Raw genomic sequence first — 19,600 nt, 5'->3', positions numbered from 1 at the left:
CACTTCCAGGACATTGTAAAGATCAAATGCAGTCATGGTTATAAAAGTGATTTGCAAAGTATAAAAATACCACACAAATAATAAAAATCCTGCAGTTACCTGGGTTAGCCCTGCCAACCATTTGACTCAGGATGTAGCTCTTTAATGAATATATTTGGGAAATAGGCATTCTTTTCATGGTGGCCAAGATAACTCTAAAGAATGCCAGTCCTGTTTATGAGAAACTCTGGTCTTCAGTTTCCTGGGAAATGTTCCCTTCAGATCAGTGACCAGTGTGTTCTTTTCATTAATCAACTGAACATACCTAGGAATAAACCTAACCAAGGAGGTAAGGGATCTATACCCTAAAAACTATAGAACACTTCTGAAAGAAATTGAGGAAGACACCAAGAGATGGAAAAATATTCCATGCTCATGGATTGGCAGAATTAATATTGTGAAAATGTCAATGTTACCCAGGGCAATATACACGTTTAATGCAATCCCTATCAAAATACCATGGACTTTCTTCAGAGAGTTAGAACAAATCATCTTAAGATTTGTGTGGAATCAGAAAAGACCCCGAATAGCCAGGGGAATTTTAAAAAAGAAAACCATATCTGGGGGCATCACAATGCCAGATTTCAGGTTGTACCACAAAGCTGTGGTCATCAAGACAGTGTGGTACTGGCACAAAAACAGACACATAGATCAATGGAACAGAATAGGGAACCCAGAAGTGGACCCTGAACTTTATGGTCAACTAATATTCGATAGAGGAGGAAAGACCATCCACTGGAAGAAAGACAGTCTCTTCAATAGATGGTGCTGGGAAAATTGGACATCCACATGCAGAAGAATGAAACTAGACCCCTCTTTTTCAACTGAACAATGTTTATGGAACACCCGTAACTTGGAAGGTAATGTGACAATTATGCCTAAACATGAATATGTAGGGAGGCAGTGGAGAATATAAGTCTCTCAGAGCCTTATATCTCCCAAACTCTGCCAACTGGTGGTAAAGACAAAGATAGTGTCAGGAATTCAAAGGACAGAGAAGGGAATTCCTGCACATCTCTCACATTTTCATTTTTTACTATTTGTTGGTGAAGCTAGGGCTGGAGATATGCCATGGAAGTAGAATTTGACCTACACCATCAAGGATGAATTGCCTTTTAGTCAACAGATAGGCTCACAAGATAATTCATTGATGTACTGATGCTAATCATATTTTGGAATTTGTCCCAAGATACTCAGACACCTATTGCTTTCATATGTATACCCCTATTAATAGCAATACACCTATTGCTTTCATATGTATACATATGTACATGTGATGAGCACTCATTATGCTTATCGGTTGTAGGGAAACCAAAGATTAACAGGAGACAGAGAGAAATCTTCAAGGAGATGGTGGCTGCATTGCATTGTAGGTGAAAGAGGAAATGGGAGGTAAAATTCTTTACATATGTCAGCTCTTGAATGAAGAAGTGTTTTGTTCTCCCATTTGGAATTTTAAACCCATAGAGAAGGATCAAAATAGGTTTTGTTTTCCTTAGGTCTTAGCAGTACTCCTGGAGTGCTCTAAGAGGATCCAGGCACCTTACTACCCTCTGCCAATCCTTCAGCTTTACGGACACTACCCAGGCTGTGATAGAGTCCTCACACAGATGAGATATTAATGAGTCATATGCTAACATGCAATTGCTGATAAATCAGGCACATTTTATTCCTGAGGAGATTATCTTTTGTAAAATATGAAGGTACACTAGTAGGAAGTTGTACAATAAGTGGCATGGGGTGTCTGCAGGGTGTGGTAACATCTCACCAAGGATCACCAGGGGCAGTTTCTTGATAGAGACAAGGTCAGAAGCAAGTCTGGTGCAAGCCCAGGAATTCCCAAGATGGAGAAAAAGGACAAGGGATGTCAAGAAGAGAAAATAAAGTAAGGTTAGTGCAAGTTGGTCATTGGGAGAAAGTGTAGGGATGAAATGATGGAGAGATCTATGATATGGGTGTTGAAGTGAAATGAGCCTAGAGTTTGAGAGGCAGGAATTTAGCAGATTGTGTTCAAAGTTCAGAACAATCAAAATGGAGTTTTTAGAGGCTAATGTAGTCCAGTGATGGCCAAGTCTGTGGTGTGGCTTACCTGCTGAGAGGGTTAGGTACCCTGAGGGTAGGATAGGATGCGTAGTCACACAGACCTTTGTCATTCACATAGAAGATCTGAATATGTTTGGGGAAATTTCAGAGCTCTCTAGAGTTGAAGAATTTGGTCTGAGAACACACTTCACATATCTGTCACTCTGATGGAGAATTACCATATGTCAGATGAAGGCACTGAAGTGAATTATAGTCCCTGGACTGTGTGAAATCAAAGCTGATAAATGAGTGCAATGCTATATGATGCCATAAGAGAGGTCTACACCTCTGCACAAGCTCTGTGGAGGTAGGGGGTTGCAGACCTCTTGGCAGAGACCAATGTGGTTCACAGTAGAGGTAAAATTTAATGTGAAGGGTGAGTGGATTTTGTCACGCAGGAGGAGGTGGAAGGAAGGGCATTTCTGAAGAAGGGGTGGAGGTGACAGGACGCTGGTGGACCACCTATATGAGCATTATAGCAAACACAGCCTGAAGTAACTCTCAAAGTCTGCTCTTATTACAGCACTCCAGGATACATTAAGAATCAGGCAACATTTCAGAAGTACCAAACTGCCCTCACACCTTCTCCTAGCTGGTGCAGACATTGTGCACTTCTGAAATGCAACAGATACCTTCTAAGGAAGGAAAATTTTTCTTAGTGTAACCTTTACCATAAAACCACAATCCTGTCGGCCTACACATTCCCTTCTTTTAAAAGTTAAGATTTTGTAGCTAGCCATGCACTAAAAACTATAAGATTTGAAACCCTGGACATTATAACTTTACCCAGGGCTTGGAACATCAGTAGAGTCATCATCCCCTGAGAGTAATCAGATCCCTGCAGAAGCTCATCTTAGCAATCACATAATATCTGACAATACAACTTTTAAGTTTCACAATGATGTTTGCTCCTTAGCAGGTGGTCACAGCTCATTGTAGCCATGTCAATAGAATAAACTTTATTGAAGTCAAACCAAATTTACTCTATACTTCAGTTGAAGTCTATTTACTTTTGTTTTGCTATTTGAAAAATATATTCCATTTAATGAATTTCCATGTGTAGAGTTCCAGTAAAGGCCTTGACTCAGCTCTTACTCTTCTCCAGGCAAAGAAATACTTATCCTAGTAATTTTTCCAGGTATGTGAGTGTTCCTGGTTAACTCATTTTGTTCTGTAATGGTCCATTTTCAGTTTTGTTTGCTGACCAAATGGACAAGATGCTACTGAAGCCCATGCAATGATGGGTAGCATAAAAATACTGCCTCCCACTCATGATTTCATGCAAAAAATCATAGGCCCTCAGGGCTACTTTGGACCAAGAAATGCCAATTCAGCCCCTCACTTTGTATTGTGGGGCACATAATTGTGTCATATCAACTTTCTCAAAAGACAATGTTACTTTGAATACACAAACTCTGTTGAGATCCAACACACACACACACACACACACACACACACACACACACACAAAGGTATTCCAATAGAACCTATTTTGGGATTAGGACATTCAGCAAATATTTATTGAGTGCCTACAATCTATGTGTGGGCTCAGGGAAGACAACAGACAACTGTGAGACTGGCAAGATCTATATATTCACAGATTCACATTCTGGTAGAAGGAAAAGCCCAATGAAACAAGTAAATAGAAAAAAAAAAAGAGCAGAGAGTAACAGTAGGGTGTGAGGCCTTTACTGGCAACCACAACATGTGGGGGCCAGGCTGGGCCTCCCCTCTGAGGGCCAAGGTCATAAGCTTAATCTTCCCTTTTACAATACTGAGTGGTTTATGAGATTAAATGGTGATGATGATGCTATTGAACTTCATATTTACCTTTTAAGTAAGGTTTAGGTAGCTTAATTCAATTCACTGACTCCCATTTTCTCACAAAATTACTGATAGAAATATTAAACACTGTCTGAGGATCAAAGCCTTTTGGAGAAGCAGAGGGCTGAACAAAACTGTGTGTTAGAAGCAGGGGTCCCAGTCTAAGTTTGCAATGTCATGTAGACATCAGGACAGAGGAGAGCCCTCCCAGAGAGACTGAAATCCTTTAACAAAGGACAGTGAGTCCCAACAGTGGGTATGACACTGTGTTGGTTGGTTCCTGGGGAGGTGTAGAGAAAATCTGGGTGGCATTAGGAAGTTCTGGGGCTTTTGAGCACTGAGTTCTGGGGTGCTAAGGTAATTATTCAGCCCACGGATGGCTGAAGGAGAAAGAAGAAGATGCTCCCTGTGGAGGACAGGAGGGCAGTGCTGAGTGGAAGCCAGCAAACTCCATGTCCATCACAGCCTCTGGAGAAAGGAGAGCCCTCCTGGGGGGACCTGTGGCTGCATGGGGCTGGCGGGGCAAGACCCCACCATCAACATTCCCCTTGGCCAGTCTTGGCCTCTTCCAACTGCACCTCACTTCTGGAGCAGCCTATGTGTGTCATCCAAGCCGCCAGAGCTGGAGACTCCACCAAACCACTCCCTGCCTCCCGTCCCCTCCCACAGCAAACCATAATCTTGCAGGCAGACAATGAAGATAGGACAGCTATTCAGAAAAACGCGTGGCTTTGGAGGCTCAGGACATGTCCCAACTGCACCTGCAGGTTTTCCTTTCCTGGGGCCGACGGGCACTGGCTGTGCTGCACCTGCCGCGGGCCAGCTCCCTGCCTCTCAGTCACATACCTCGTGCTGGGCGTGCAGGCCCTGGCCTGTTCCACATCCTGCTTTGCCCTGATGATAGCTCCTCCACTCCACTGACTTCTCAACACACTCTGCAAGGGAGGTTGTCTCTCTTCTCTCTGACTCTTGATTTTCTGTAATAACATGGCTATTAAAGGAGAGACCAGCACCACCCTCTTGGTCCCACTCCCAGCCACAGTCCATGGTGGGCCCTCACTTACCTTCATCCATCCTGCTGCTCATCAGCTCCCATCTTTAATAGTTTTCCAAGGATCAAAACAATGTGACATACATGGGTTTCAGTTGTGTATGTATACACCAGTGGGTGATCTTGGAAGAGAGATAAAAACAATCAGGAAAGCAAGAATTTGGTAGGATTGGAAGGCTCTTCTGAGGAAGGAGCTGGTTGTACTTTTCTGTCAGAACTCATACATCAGCTTTGTAAAATAAAATACTATTTGCTACTGTACCTTCCTTGGAAATTTCAATAATTTGTTTTGAGCTCTAAGAGATATCTCAGGAATGGGATTGTATAGAAAGACAAGGAGGGAGACATCAAGAAGCAGCAGTGTAAAACTCATAAGCAGTGTGCATGCATGAGGGAAGGGCAGTGAATTCCTCTGCTAACTCGCTCCCCTGAGATGGCCCCGCTCCCCTGAGATCTATTGACTACCTGACTCATTAGCGAGCATTTGACTGGATGGTTTTTAATAATATTGCTTCTGTGATTTGTTACTCAGTACTAGAACAATGTGAAGATTTTGCTATTAATGATTAAGCACATGCCATAACTTTTCTAGCCAAAACAGTGATTAAAGTATTCAAAATATTTTCCAATGATAGGAGTTTAAAGTCTTGTTTCCTGCTTTATTAGAATTTTTTACTTCGACACTTGTGTTTCCTTCAAACTCCATTTTGTGTAGGGCTAGAAGAACACTCTGTGCATGTGTGACTGGCAGGTGAGGACACCTCCTGAATGCTGGTGGCACAGAGTGGTAGATTATGAAGTGAGTTTCAGGCAAAAGGAGGAAAGGAGCCTAGTTTTTACCCGTTCATTCCAATGTCCTTTCTCCTGACAATCCCTAATGCAGGGAGCTCTGTGTGTGGGGCAGACCACATAATAGGGGCAGTGTAGGCTGAATAGGCAGGAGGAGATGAAAATAAACAAGAAGATGTGTGTTTTAGGAGAAGGAATATTTTTTGAGGGATTAAATCATGGTGTGAGTACACAGCAAGCCACAAATTACTAAGGATGAAGGCCACGCTGTTGAACCTACCAAAGGATGCTGGCGATTGTGTGAAGATATGACATACCAAGGGGATTTCTGGCATATCTTCAGCACCCCCCATGTTGGTCCTGACCTTTCCAGGAGAGTGCCCATGTATGTGGATGAAAGGCAAGTAAGGACACTGTGTCCATATGATGTACACATTGAGGTAAAATCTCTTTTAGATACTAGATTGACTGGTAGCCTTTCATATCAGCTCCATTCCTTCCTCATTTATAAGTCCATGATCTTCTCAAGTATCTAGACTGCTGTCTTTAGGCTGGCTTCAAGCATTCCAAGGAGGGACAACATGCATGCTATTGTTGGACTGATGATCTATCGAGGCATTCTTCCTCATGTCTTACCAAATTATTTCTGGCTGCAAAAAAGGACTCTTTCTTTCTTTCTTTCTTTCTTTCTTTCTTTCTTTCTTTCTTTTCTTTCTTTCTCTTTCTTTCTTTCTTTCTTTCTTTCTTTCTTTCTTCTTTCTTTTTCTTCTTTCTTCTTTCTTCTTTTTTAAAAATTTCTTTGGGCATGAGTAAAATTAGATTGGGATTTGGATTAAATAAACTCCCCATTTTTGTTGTTCTTTTAGGATTCAGTGCAATTAAATCAAACCTCAGTTTTCATTTCTGATTTATTTTGCAATGTATGATGTATTTGTAAAGTTTTTGCTAGTACTGAAGGTCATGCTTCAGTTGCTCTCCAGGACAACCAGAGCCAAGCTTCTTGTACATGCCTATGCATCACCACAGGATCTAAGGAAAGGAGGGATCCTACTCAGCAGGGCTAATGGGGCCCAAGACTCTGAATTCTAGCCAGCCCCCCATGAGCTGTTGCTGCTCCACAGGCAGTGGACAGCAGATGTTCTGTGGCCAAATGGGCCCTTAGTATGTTCAGACCTACCTTCCAGAGAGAAGGGAGCACCCTGGGATGAGTAAATACTTGCACTTGTGCTGAAGCATTGGCCTGATACAGGGTGTTCTATTATGAGGTTGAGGTGCTTACTTTGTGCCCTCCCATCCCTCTGCTCACCTCCACCATCCTATCTCATTCCTGCTGTGACCAGGGGAAAGGATGACCCTAAACCAGTAGTCCATTCCTAAGAGCTCTTTGTCATCCTACCCGCCCCCGGTGTATCAAGCTGGGCCATGTGCCATGAGCATGGGGTGTGTAGGGACACCACTGTGAGGAAGGCCGCCTCTTCCTGCTCCCCACAGAGCCTGAAGTCTGGTTTGTTTATTATTCCTGGAGCCTGCGCTTAGCTATTTCCCCCTAATGTCCATCAGAAGTGGCTTTTCCTAGAGAAGGTAAAACACATCTTTGTTTTCCTATACCACACACCTGGCAATCCATAGATAAGGCTGAGGCTCATGCTGTTCTTTTTCTTCTCTTTTCTTTTCATTTACTTTTTTCCCTCTTGCCTCCCACCACTTCTCTTTGCCTATCTTCCTCCCTCTTCTCCTTGTGTGCATCTAGCTTGGCATTACTCATGTAAGAACAGATGTCTGTGCTTCGATGTGGACTCCTACAGTGATGCCTGTTGTAGTCACATGTTGGCACTCTTGTTGACTGCTTGTATTTTTCAAGGTTATGGGTTTCTTCTAAAAAGAATGATTTAAGGAACCCACTCGCATAACCATGTAGTGTTTGTGCGGCTTGACTCAGGTTTTCCTTCCCCATCCACTCAGCCCTGGGCACTAGCCAGACAGCTCACTCCCTGCACCTGTTGCCATTGTAAATGGGAGGAGTGCTGCTTTTGCAGATCGGCCTTAAGGAGATAGTATCCAGGACCAGCCTTTGGTCTGAAAGTTGTAGTCAAAGTCCAGTGACCCCAAGACTGTGTCCAGCTCACCTTTATTTTCTGAGTCCAATGTGGAGGCTATTTTCCCATCACCTTCCATGAAATAACCAGAAATGTTCAAGGGTAGAGATCATCTATTTCAGGCAAATAAAAAAAGCACATGATAATCTGGAGGCTTCCAGATAATGGGAAGACACATAAATTAGTGCAAAAACAAGTGGAGCTGGGTAATGAAGATCTGAGAGATATGGAAAGGAGAAAGTCTCACTGCATGGACAGGTTCAGGTGTGTGAACATGAGCAATGTGAGGGCATACACACACACCAAACACAACCGTAGCTAAAATCAGGACCAGATACCAAAGCACACTGAAACTTACACAGTAGTGGATTGTGATTTGGTGGCTAATAATAGATGTGAGGAAGGACACCTTAGAAGTAGCCAGTGTGCTTCTAGGATATGATATTTGTAAGGAGAAATATCTTGGCATTCTTGTTGACTGCTTGTATTTTTCAAGGTTATGGGTTTCTTCTAAAAAGAATGATTTAAGGAACCCACTTGCATAACCATGTAGTGTTTGTGCGGCTTGACTCAGGTTTTGGGGGACACCTGGGTGGCTCAGCGGTTGAGCGTCTGCCTTCAGCTCAGGGCATGATCCTGGAGTCCCGGGATCGAGTCCCACATCAGGTTCCCTGCATGGAGTCTGCTTCTCCCTCTGCCTGGGTCTCTGCCTCTCTCTCTCTCTCTCTCTCTTTTTCTCTCTCATGAATAAATAAATAAAATCTTTAAAAAAAAGTGGAGAAATCCCTTGGATGTTCAGCCAATAGAGATTCTGATTGTGGCCAAGGGTTAGCATTCCATGAAAGTAAGCCATTTCATTCTTAGCTGAGAACTTTTGCAGGGAAATATTTTTGCTTCATAGACCGAGGACTCCTAGTTACCTCTTCACATCTGCAGAACTGCACCTGCCTTTGCTCCTTTCCAAGCATGCCCATGTAGGATGCCAGCCCATAGTGGAATTCCAGTTCTGCTCATGAACTGCAGCAGGCCAGCAGCCAGTGGTGCTTACTAAGTGCTATGTGAATGCTGTAAGGGGTAATCAAAGGAGCAACCAAAGGAGCAACCGGTATTACAGTTATTCTTGAAAACATGACACTGAATAATAAAACAGGTCCCAGATTCCTGAAATATAGCCAAAGCACACAATCTTTATATAATAAGTCATCTATAGCTAATAATTATAAAAGCTTACATTTATTGAGCATCTATTATGTGGCAGACACCATTCTAAGAGCTTTTAATCTATTCATGTACTTAAACCTTCACAATCCTATGTGGCAGATTGTATAAAGTAAGGCACAGAGTGGTCAAGGCATCTGTCCTGGGCCATATGAGTAGATGGTGAGAGCAGTGCTCACTCCTGCATGGCTGCAGAGCCCACCCCTAATCCTGCTTGTGTGATCTCTCCAGGTATATGCAAAGGCTGCTCACGGTGTGTGGGGGGATGCTGTGTGTGCATGAGCTCTGAAGGAGGGTACCCCATTTCCTGGCATGGTGCTCTGCTCAGTAGCCCTATCAGAAGGTATGTCTGCTCAAGTTCTGGGGGTGCCATACTGAGTGTTGGAATTGGACAAGGCACAAGTCCCAGGACCCCTCCAGCTCAGACAGGAGCATAGGCCTTGCTGAAGAAGGGTGCTGTGCTATACCCATTCCCCCAGGGCTGGGAGGCAAAGGAGTTCTACCACCTCTGGTTCTTTGAGCTCACCAACCAAAGAGACTCAATTCGACTCCCCCATCCCCCACCCCCCTCCATCCTGGGGTCTAGGCTTAAATTGTTCTATATTCTGATTTTGTACTTTAACTCTTCACACCCCTATAGCTCCCAAAGCAGGGCTCTCCCCTTTCAGCATTTGAAGGGAATTGATATTCCTGCATTCTTCCCCTGGAAGCAACAGGTCCTGACAGGGCATGTGGTTGGAGCAGCTGCCTGCATGCCCCAGGTGGACTGTGGCAGGCCAAGAATGAAAGGGGGAGGTGTGGGGCGGCCAGAATGCAGTCACCTGAGAAAGGAGGAATTCAACCCAGAGTAATCCCTCACCCTTTTCCACGGGTGCACCTCTCCCCACCCACCCAGATGTGGTCTTCCCGCCCGGAGCTCTACAAGCCAGCATGTGGGAGGAAGGGATCCAAGCAAATGTGTAGAGCCTCCCTAGCACATGGCTTTTCAGGACACCTGCCTGCGTCCCTAGTCCTGGTGGCCTCCTCTGTCCCCCTCCAGCAGTCTCTCCACACTCCTCACCCTTTCTTCCCCCTGACCTCTTTCCAGATGCAGTGCACTGTGCCATGGTTTGGATGACTCTTTAGGGTACTGTTTTGAAGGGACCAGATTATTCCTTGCTTTTTTCTCTATTTTTTGTTCTGGAGGCTTCTTCATACCTCAGCACTGCCTTTTATGGCTCACTATATCTTTTCCCTGGTTGCACATACAGTCATAGAACAATTTCTTACCCCACCATCCATTCCTCCTCATTTTTTTGGTCATAGGCATTGCTATAGCAACTACTAGACCTTTGAGTTAAGTTCCTAAAAATATAAAATGCTCTCATACTTAACACATCTTCCCCCATCTCTAATAGACCTTTTCTGAACCAGACGGGAATTTCACCTTGACCAAGTGTTGGGAATTTCCAAAAGACACATGGCTCCATTTCTTTCTCCTGTTTCCAACTGAACATGGCAGTTTTTTTATTTGTACAACTGCCTCTGATTATAGGTCATGAGAGTTGCTGAGAGGTCCTTTAACAAAGGACAGTGAGTCCCAACAGTGGGTATGACACTGTGTTGGTTGGTTCCTGGGGAGGTGTAGAGAAAATCTGGGTGGCATTAGGAAGTTCTGGGGCTTTTGAGCACTGAGTTCTGGGGTGCTAAGGTAATTATTCAGCCCACGGATGGCTGAAGGAGAAAGGAAGAAGATGCTCCCTGTGGAGGACAGGAGGGCAGTGCTGAGTGGAAGCCAGCAAACTCCATGTCCATCACAGCCTCTGGAGAAAGGAGAGCCCTCCTGGGGGGACCTGTGGCTGCATGGGGCTGGCGGGGCAAGACCCCACCATCAACATTCCCCTTGGCCAGTCTTGGCCTCTTCCAACTGCACCTCACTTCTGGAGCAGCCTATGTGTGTCATCCAAGCCGCCAGAGCTGGAGACTCCACCAAACCACTCCCTGCCTCCCGTCCCCTCCCACAGCAAACCATAATCTTGCAGGCAGACAATGAAGATAGGACAGCTATTCAGAAAAACGCGTGGCTTTGGAGGCTCAGGACATGTCTCAACTGCACCTGCAGGTTTTCCTTTCCTGGGGCCGACGGGCACTGGCTGTGCTGCACCTGCCGCGGGCCAGCTCCCTGCCTCTCAGTCACATACCTCGTGCTGGGCGTGCAGGCCCTGGCCTGTTCCACATCCTGCTTTGCCCTGATGATAGCTCCTCCACTCCACTGACTTCTCAACACACTCTGCAAGGGAGGTTGTCTCTCTTCTCTCTGACTCTTGATTTTCTGTAATAACATGGCTATTAAAGGAGAGACAAGCACAAACCCCCTTTACTCTCCTTCTTACCCGTTTTCTTTTATAAAGGTCATGCCATAAACACTATTTGCTCCTACTCAGTTCATTTTATTTTTCCATCTCCTCCTCCTCCTCTCTCCTTTCTTTTTTCTCCTCTTTCTCCTCTTCTCCAAGACAACAGCAAGTCTGATTTCCTAGATGGTTTGCTACTTGCCTATAGAGACAATGTCCTTTTTCCCATATCCCTTTTGTTGCCTAGTATATAGTCTGCAGATTAGATGTAGTGCCATGTACACATGCATAAATCCAAACATGAGGATTTTCAGGGTCCATGGAAATAAGGAAGATTCACCCACTTTCTTAGTTAATAACTTGACTATAATTCGTACGGCTGTTGTATTATTTTCTGCATATGCATGAATCAAAATGCAGTACCAAGTAATTTTTAGAAATTCAAGCCCAGCAGTCTGTTTTGCCCTTAGTCAAATTTACACTATCCAATTTAAGAACATAGCAAGTAGACCAAGGTGTGAATTTGGCTGGTTGGAGCTCACATAACTTGGATGTAAGTTCATGTTTACACAGTGGATTTTCTGACTTCTATGCTTTCATACAAACCATGCACCTTATTAATTTCTCTTTAATATTTTAGCATCTTAGAGCCAGCATAACAAACACATCAAGTCTTGAATGTAGTTAATCAGGACTATAGTCATTAACAGTATGGTACCAATTACTTTAGAATTAGTGGTATCCAGACAGGATGATAGAGAAATTCAAGACACTCTAATGTGTCTGTTAAATGGAATAAACTACCATGTGTATTTCTGTGAGTTTGTTATGAGAGAGTCTCTGTGTGTGTGTTAATAGGAGACATGATTTCATTAACTGCAACCATCAAAATTCTAGTTTACACTGAAGTTTTATCCTAGTTTCATGAGATTCATTTCTGTAAATACATCACTAAAAATATTTTTTAAGATTTATTTATTTATTTATGATAGACATAGAGAGAGGCAGAGACACAGGAGGAGGGAGAAGCAGGCTCCATGCCGGGAGCCCGACGTGGGACTCGATCCGGGACTCCAGGATCACGCCCTGGGCCAAAGGCAGGTGCTAAACCACTGAGCCACCCAGGGATCCCCCTAAAAACGTTTTTAGATATGTCCTTCAGCTTTCTTTAACTGGTTAAGTAACTCAAGCAATGGCACACATTTAATCAATGTATGTCATTTCCAGGTTGTTGCTGTTCTTATTGAATCATTATATATGAGCTCCTGCTGAGAACACAAGCATGCTCCAAGACAGGGCACAGATTCCACTGTCTAGTGCATACCTGTATCAATCTATGTATTTGTCTCATACTTCACAGTTTACAAAATGATGCCAGACATTATCGTATTCAATTCTTACAAAAACCCTGTGTGATGGAGACACAGAGAATAGGTATTATTCCCATTTTACATCAAATGTGATTTTTAAAAATATTTTATTTATTTATGAGAGACACACAGAGAGAGGCAGAGACACAGACAGAGGGAGAAACAGGCTCCCCAAGGGAAACCCAATGCAGGTCTCGATCCCAGGACCCCGGGATCACGACCTGAGCCAAAGGCAGATGCTCAACTACTGAGCCACCTAGGTGCCCAGATCAAATATAATTTGAATAGGCTGTAGCCTATAAATGGGTGGCCATACATCTCACTTTACCTGGGATTACATTGTCCCAGTATAGTAGCATCTCCTTTCAGTATTTTCAGTTTGGATGACAGATACAATGTCCCCATCAAAATACACACCACTTTTCACTTATATCAGACTTTTAAAGTTTTGTGTGACCTGTGCAAGGCCATGTGATACCTTGTGACAATTAGAGGCAGTTGGAGCTAGAACAGGGTCTGGGAAGACTACAAATCCAGCTATGCCTTACCTAGCATCCTTGGGCCAGTTATTGGCACCAGGAAGGGCTACATCATAATTTCTGGTGTTCACCACTGGATCATGGCCTCTCATCATTGGCATCTTCTTCTTCAGAGAGACATCTTTCTTTGACATCACCCAAGATGACCTAAGAAACATTCTTTATTTGAGGAGTCCAGCCCTTTCTTCTCCTTCCTGAAGGATTTCTGTCCTTTCCCTCACAAATCAGCAATGGTATCAGCCTCTGCTTTCTCCTTCCATGGTTGGTGGACCCTCATCTCACTTCTAATCTTGTACTGACCACAGAGCCACAGAATCTGACAGCTTGGCCACTATTCATGAACCCCATTCACCATGTGTGGACTCTTGACAAGGCAAGGTCCCAGTCCAATGTCTAGATTCCTATTGGTTCCCAAAGTGGGCACCTTCACATCCAAATGGGAAATTTCAACTAAAGAAAGAAAACTCTAAGGTATTTCCAGATAAGAACAGTGCCTTGGAGAGAGTTGTCAACGGTCTCACTCACTAACATGCCAAGTACAGAGCACCACCAGGGAGCCTTGAAGGGGCAATTTGAAGATTCTTTAGGAAGCAGGGGTGCTCAGTAATTTCAAACCGCAGGAGTACATATGGCTAAAAGAGCACATATTGCTTTACAGGAAGGTCTTCAATGTTAGAACTGGACGAGGTCTAAATCTTGGCTTTATTCTTGACCAGGTTAGGATATTTAGGGAGTTTCTTGATTTTCTTAAACTCCAGTTTCCTCAAGTTTCCTGTAGGAGGAAGATAGTAAGTAATGTTTATGTTTACCTCTTAGGATAGTTGTGAGAAATGAGTAAGATGAATATAAAGTACTTAGCATAATGCCCAGAACAAAAGTGCTCATTGGATTTTTGTATAATGTATTAATGAGATTGTGGGGATAGTTTTATCTCACTTTCTGACTCTATTGTATCTCTGAAGGGATCATTAAGGAGGACTTTACCAAGTGGTTTTAATTACTCTTCTGGACTGCCCTGGGCTTTGGCGCTAATCTCTCCTACCAGGAGGTAGTGACACAAGCTCTAACTGTCTCTTGCAGGGAGAACTTGTAAATTCCTCTGCTTCCTTCCATGCAACTCTCCATCTTCAGGCTCACTTTGCCCAGCTCTGGGCTGACTTTGTTGTTGGGGACAGGAGACAGGAAGGTGCACCGCAGGTTAAGGGGAGGACAGCCTGTATTTCACCCAATTTATTAACCTTTAAGTTGACAAGCTTCTCACCCAGGGCACTCTCTGTGAGTCTGGCTGGGGCCACATAATAGGGGTAGTGTAGAGCTTAACAGGCAGGAGGGAGGTGAAAATAAACAAGAGGATGTGTGTCTTAGGGGGAGGAATATTTTCTTGACGGATTAGGTAGGAGGCAGGAGGTACACAGAAAACCACAAATTACCAACGATGGAACTGTAAGCAGTTAACTACTGCTCAGGCTAATGGCACTCTGATAAAGCCATTCAAATGTGGAAGCATGCTTTGTTTCACACAGGATAGTTCACTATTAGGCTGCCTTCCTTTTTCACTCCCCTTTGAAACTGAGAGTTTCCTTGAGAGACATCACATGAGAAGGGGACTTTGATTTGCTCGGTATGTATAGTGGTTGGCTCCTTCTTCATTGGTAACTGAGACTGAAAACATTTGACGAGATCATCTGCTTCATTCTAACAGAGAACAGTCACTAAATCAAAAAAGATAAATGTATCACTTCTCCCTCTTTTTGAAATATTACCAGCCAATACTCAAGATTTGCCAAATTGTAGTTAACATATACATAGGTCAAGTTTCTATTTTATTATGGACCATTTATAATAATCTCTCTATGTCAAATGCAATTGCCATCCTTTCTTAGCCACACTAGGTGAGATTTACCATCAGTTCTGGGTAACTGTGGAAGAGCTGGGGGTGATTCTGTGAGGAAATAGACACAGATAAAATGCAGTCAGTGAAAATGCACAATCCAAGGAGTGGCTCAGAGCAGCCTTTCCTAGACACTGCTGTCTTCACAGTTTCAAAATATATTTGATTTTAATTCCCTTTAACAATCTCCTTTAATTAAACATGATATAACTTTTTGGGGGGAGGGGTGGAGAAGGACAGGAGAGGGACTGTAACTGTGCATCCAACTAGTAAAGGTGATGACACAGCTGTCACAGGGCATAGAATTCTCAACACAAGTGAGGTGAAAGCAGGGCAACTGACCTAGACTATATTCACTCTCATGGTTTGGCACCAAGTGGGAACTTGGTGAATGTTTTGGATGACTTTATGATGCAAGCAATTGCAGGCTTGGCTTCTTAACAAGTGCAATCTTGTACACAAAGATATTTGCAGGTTAAGAATGCAGGACTACCAGTTTTCAGTGGTAGTTTTTAAATCCCGTAGTTTAAAAAAATGTACTTGTTTCCCAGACAGATGTTCTCCATGCTGTGAGCAATGCAACGTATACCTTTTCCAGAGGGGCCTGGTTGGTTTTCTGCTGGTCCTCCCAGGGCACTGGGAGAGGGGGAAGCCAATGCTTTGAGGAGCCAATTGAGAGGAAGTCTATATTAGCCCTCCAAATTATAACTGCTCATCTGTAGTCCTAACCCAGCCACTCAAAGACAGGCAAAGATGGGGCTGAGCCAAGTTGGCTGTACCTGGGAGTTGGGAGTCAGGGCAAACTACCAGCAGGCAGGCAAGGCCTAGTGCAGGCCACAGAGCTCAAAGTGAGAGGGGAGATGCCTTTCCTCAAAGGTACTCTGTGTACTTGGATGATCCTGCTATTAAGTTGAGAGAATTCTCAATGTTAAAATCATTTATGAGTTGCTATGTTAGTAAAATTAAGAGAATCCGGAAATCCAGATACAGTTGCAGAAGGAAATGATTTGGGCAGATATGATGAGGAACAGCAGAAGGGATATATTCTATAATGTACGGGGAAGCTCTCAAACAGAGCTAATGAGTCTGCACCAACACTATCTTAAGTTTCACTAAAATTATTTAGACTTTTCTAAATAGGCTTTTTAGTTTTAAATCATGTCAAGTAATAAAATAGCGTTATTCATATAGAAGTCGATTTTTACATAGTCTACAATAAAAAGTTTAGTTATAGATGTATAAGATTAGTTCTTTAAATGATAAATTAAAACCATGGTCAATTATGGCCCACAACATCAGCAAAGAGGTTAAAAGAATGTGTACCACAAGGAAGGGGAATCAGCATTGCATGTATGGGGCACAGCAGGCCCCTGGAGGGTAGTCTGGCAACATGCTAGAAACCTCACACTCTGACCCAATATTCACTTTTAAAAACTTACTCTGAATAAGCAAGCAATCAATGATAAACATGAAAAGATTTATTCATAAGGACTTTACTTGGGAATTATTTGTAAAAGAAATGTGGGAACAACTGAAATGTCAATGATGGGAGTGCTTTAATAAGTGTAACGGAAGGCCAGGTGGCCATTGCAAGTCAGGCTTGACAACAAATATTAATTGATCTGAGAAAATGCCATGAGATAGTGGTCCATTAAAAAAGCAGCTTGCAAAAGCGCATTTTCAATATGATCATCTAAAAAATATAGATATACTCTGTGCAAAAATATAGGTATATTTTCAAAAGCCTTAAGAAACCTGAAAGGATCTATACCAGAATATTGATGAATATTTTAATTTTAATTTTTAATTTCCTAAACTTCTGAAATAGTCTTCAGTGAACTTCTATTACTTTGTAATCATAAAAATATAAACTTTAAAAATTAAAAGCACTATGTATTTCACTACTTCTACATATCAAGACAGAAAGAAAAATTGTATCAAAGTCCATCTATATAAGAATCTAAAATTTTAAGAAAATAATTAGACAGTAAAATACTTTTTATTTCATGGAATAATTTATTCCATTTATTTGTAATAGTCCATTTTTTTTTTACACAAAGTACTCTTTTGCTTAAGCTTGACACATATGTAGTAACAAAAGGGATTTAACGTCCCAAGTAGCCTCTGAATATTTGTATATGGACAGAGGGGATATGTGCATAATACTTCTCTCAGCTGCTTGCATGCATTTAAGACAGGAGTAAACAGTAACTTTAGAAACCCAAGTCGGCCCCATCTTTCTCATGCTGCATCCAATGCCTATAGGCACCTGTTGGATGGAAGGAGGCAGAGAGGAAGCTGTTCTGTTTTCAGGAGTTCATTGTTGGTGGGACATGATGTGATGTTCTTCCTGTAAGGGTTACTTGAGGGGATCCCAAAAGGTGGCAGGATGACATCGAGGTGCACCCAGACAGGGAGATGGGGACAGGGATGAGGCTGAGGTGGAGAGGCAGGAGAAATTGGGGAGGCTAGGGGGCTTTGCTGCCATCTGCAATGGGGTGGGGAACATTGGAGCGACTCCAGAGATAGACAGAAAGTTGTGGCCACATCATCCATTATGTACAGAACCAGCTTTTTCTTTCCCCTTCGCTCACCAAGTATTTGGATTTATCTTGTGTCTTCTTACTTTTCTATCCATGATGTTCATTGTGTGCTGAGGACTGTGCTAATTGCTGTGACAAACATAAAGATGGGTGCAGGTACCCATGCCCTCAGATGCTCACTCTCTGTGCAGGTTATTGTAGCAAAGCCTCAAATAATAATATGCATTATATTAAAGTAGGCTCCATGTTGTTTTCAGCTCTCTAAATGTCCCTCAATGCCTAGCAGAGAGGCATTTAAATGCTAAATGCCATTATTGTTATTCTTTTTTATTGCTGTCTTCATTATTTACTGCTCCAAAGGAAATTCGGTAGTTTCACTGATATTTATTTATTTATTTATTTATTCATGAGAGACACAGAGAGAGAGGCAGAGACACAGGCAGAGGGAGAAGCAGGCTCCATGCCGGGAGCCCGACGCGGGACTCGATCCTGGGACTCCAGGTTTGCGCCCTGGGCACCAAACTGCTGAGCCACTCAGGGATCTCCAGTTTCACTGAGTTTTAAATGTATACACAGCATCCTTCTGATATGAAGAATATGTCCCTCCATCATTCATGATTATATAATCTTCATTTTATAATATATTTTATGATAGTTATTTTTTATGATAGTCTTATGCTTTAACAGATAGTCTATATGATAAAATATCTGGCAATGCTAACTTGTCTTGCCAAACCCAACATTTAATAAGGGACTTCTTGTTGTCTATTTATTTTGCTTGCATCTTGCACCAGTTGAATGATACTTGTTGGTGAGCTCCATCCTCCACCCCAAACACACAATTCAACGTTATCTTTCTGAGCTAAGTAGAAAAAATAAACAATACACATGCACCTCCTTTTTTACTCACTCGAGACAACACAGACATTTAGGTATTCATATGTCATTGAATTCATTTGGATCTTTGAATACTTGGGCTTCAAATTCCATCTGACTCTGTAAAAAAACATGTTCAAATTAGTACAGACTTCCATAAAACGGTAAGAAAAACAAAATGTTCTGTATGTTTCCTTAACTTCTGAAGAGCCAGAAGATAACTGAAAAGGAGTGGGGACCAAGAACTTGTGACACTCATGCATTTTCCACTTGAAGATGGTGACTATGCTATGTTCCAATATGACACTTGGTCTGGGGCCACAAAGATGAACAAGAGCATATGACACAGCTAAGAACCTTCAACCTGGTGGCTGGATGGCCAGAAACTGAGCTTACTTCATTGTAGGGAGGATGTGATAGGGTCAGCAAACCAGGGCTCTGGAGTCCAAGAGGTCACATGATGTCACAGCCAGGCTATAGCTGGAGTAGAGGTGCTGCCTACAGCCCTGGAGCTGAGAAGCTACACTGAGAGCTGGGGTGGTGAAGGGATGTGGAACAGCAAGACAAGAAGCCAAGAGCCCTATGTTTGGGATTTATTAACAAGTAGGGAGTGGTGACCTCAGCAAGAACAGTTTCAGGAGTGTGCTGAAGATGCCATGGTAGTGTAGGTCACAAATATAGATAATTCTCTTACAGCATTTGACTATGAAAAAGAAAGCCATTGTACAGAAAATAGAAGTAGGTGTGGATTAAGGTAAGTTCTCTTCTTTCCTTCTTTCCTTCCTTCCTTCCTTCCTTCGTTCCTTCCTTCCTTCCTTCCTTCTTTCCTTCCTTCCTTCTCCTTTTCCTTTCTTTCCTTTCCCATCCATGTGTTGAGACAGACAATAAGCAAATCAGAAAATATATTCTATATAATGATAAGGACTATGAAGTAGAAAGACACAGTGGT

General features: G+C 42.8%; 1 protein-coding gene across 10 annotated transcripts in view; it reads right to left on the bottom strand.

The window, feature by feature from the left end:
• Positions 1-4,791: 4,791 nt before the first annotated feature.
• The window catches only part of CLXN (calaxin), a 22,261-nt gene continuing 7,452 nt past the window's right edge, over positions 4,792-19,600 (bottom strand). For 3 of the 10 annotated variants that reach the window (XM_077876987.1, XM_077876990.1, XM_077876991.1), the window contains one exon: positions 17,226-18,771. In XM_077876987.1, the coding sequence (XP_077733113.1) occupies positions 18,712-18,771 (60 nt within the window). In that variant the 3' untranslated portion in view covers positions 17,226-18,711. Of the gene's footprint in view, positions 4,923-5,009; positions 5,119-7,911; positions 7,995-11,279; positions 11,425-12,892; positions 13,489-17,225; positions 18,772-19,600 lie in introns of those variants that run through there. The other 7 variants (XR_013367457.1, XR_013367458.1, XR_013367459.1 and 4 more) reach the window with 7 other exon arrangements.

Source organism: Canis aureus, chromosome 28 (assembly GCF_053574225.1).
Source record: "Canis aureus isolate CA01 chromosome 28, VMU_Caureus_v.1.0, whole genome shotgun sequence".
Taxonomy (NCBI): Eukaryota; Metazoa; Chordata; class Mammalia; order Carnivora; family Canidae; genus Canis; species Canis aureus.
This window is presented reverse-complemented; position numbering and strand designations above follow the sequence as displayed.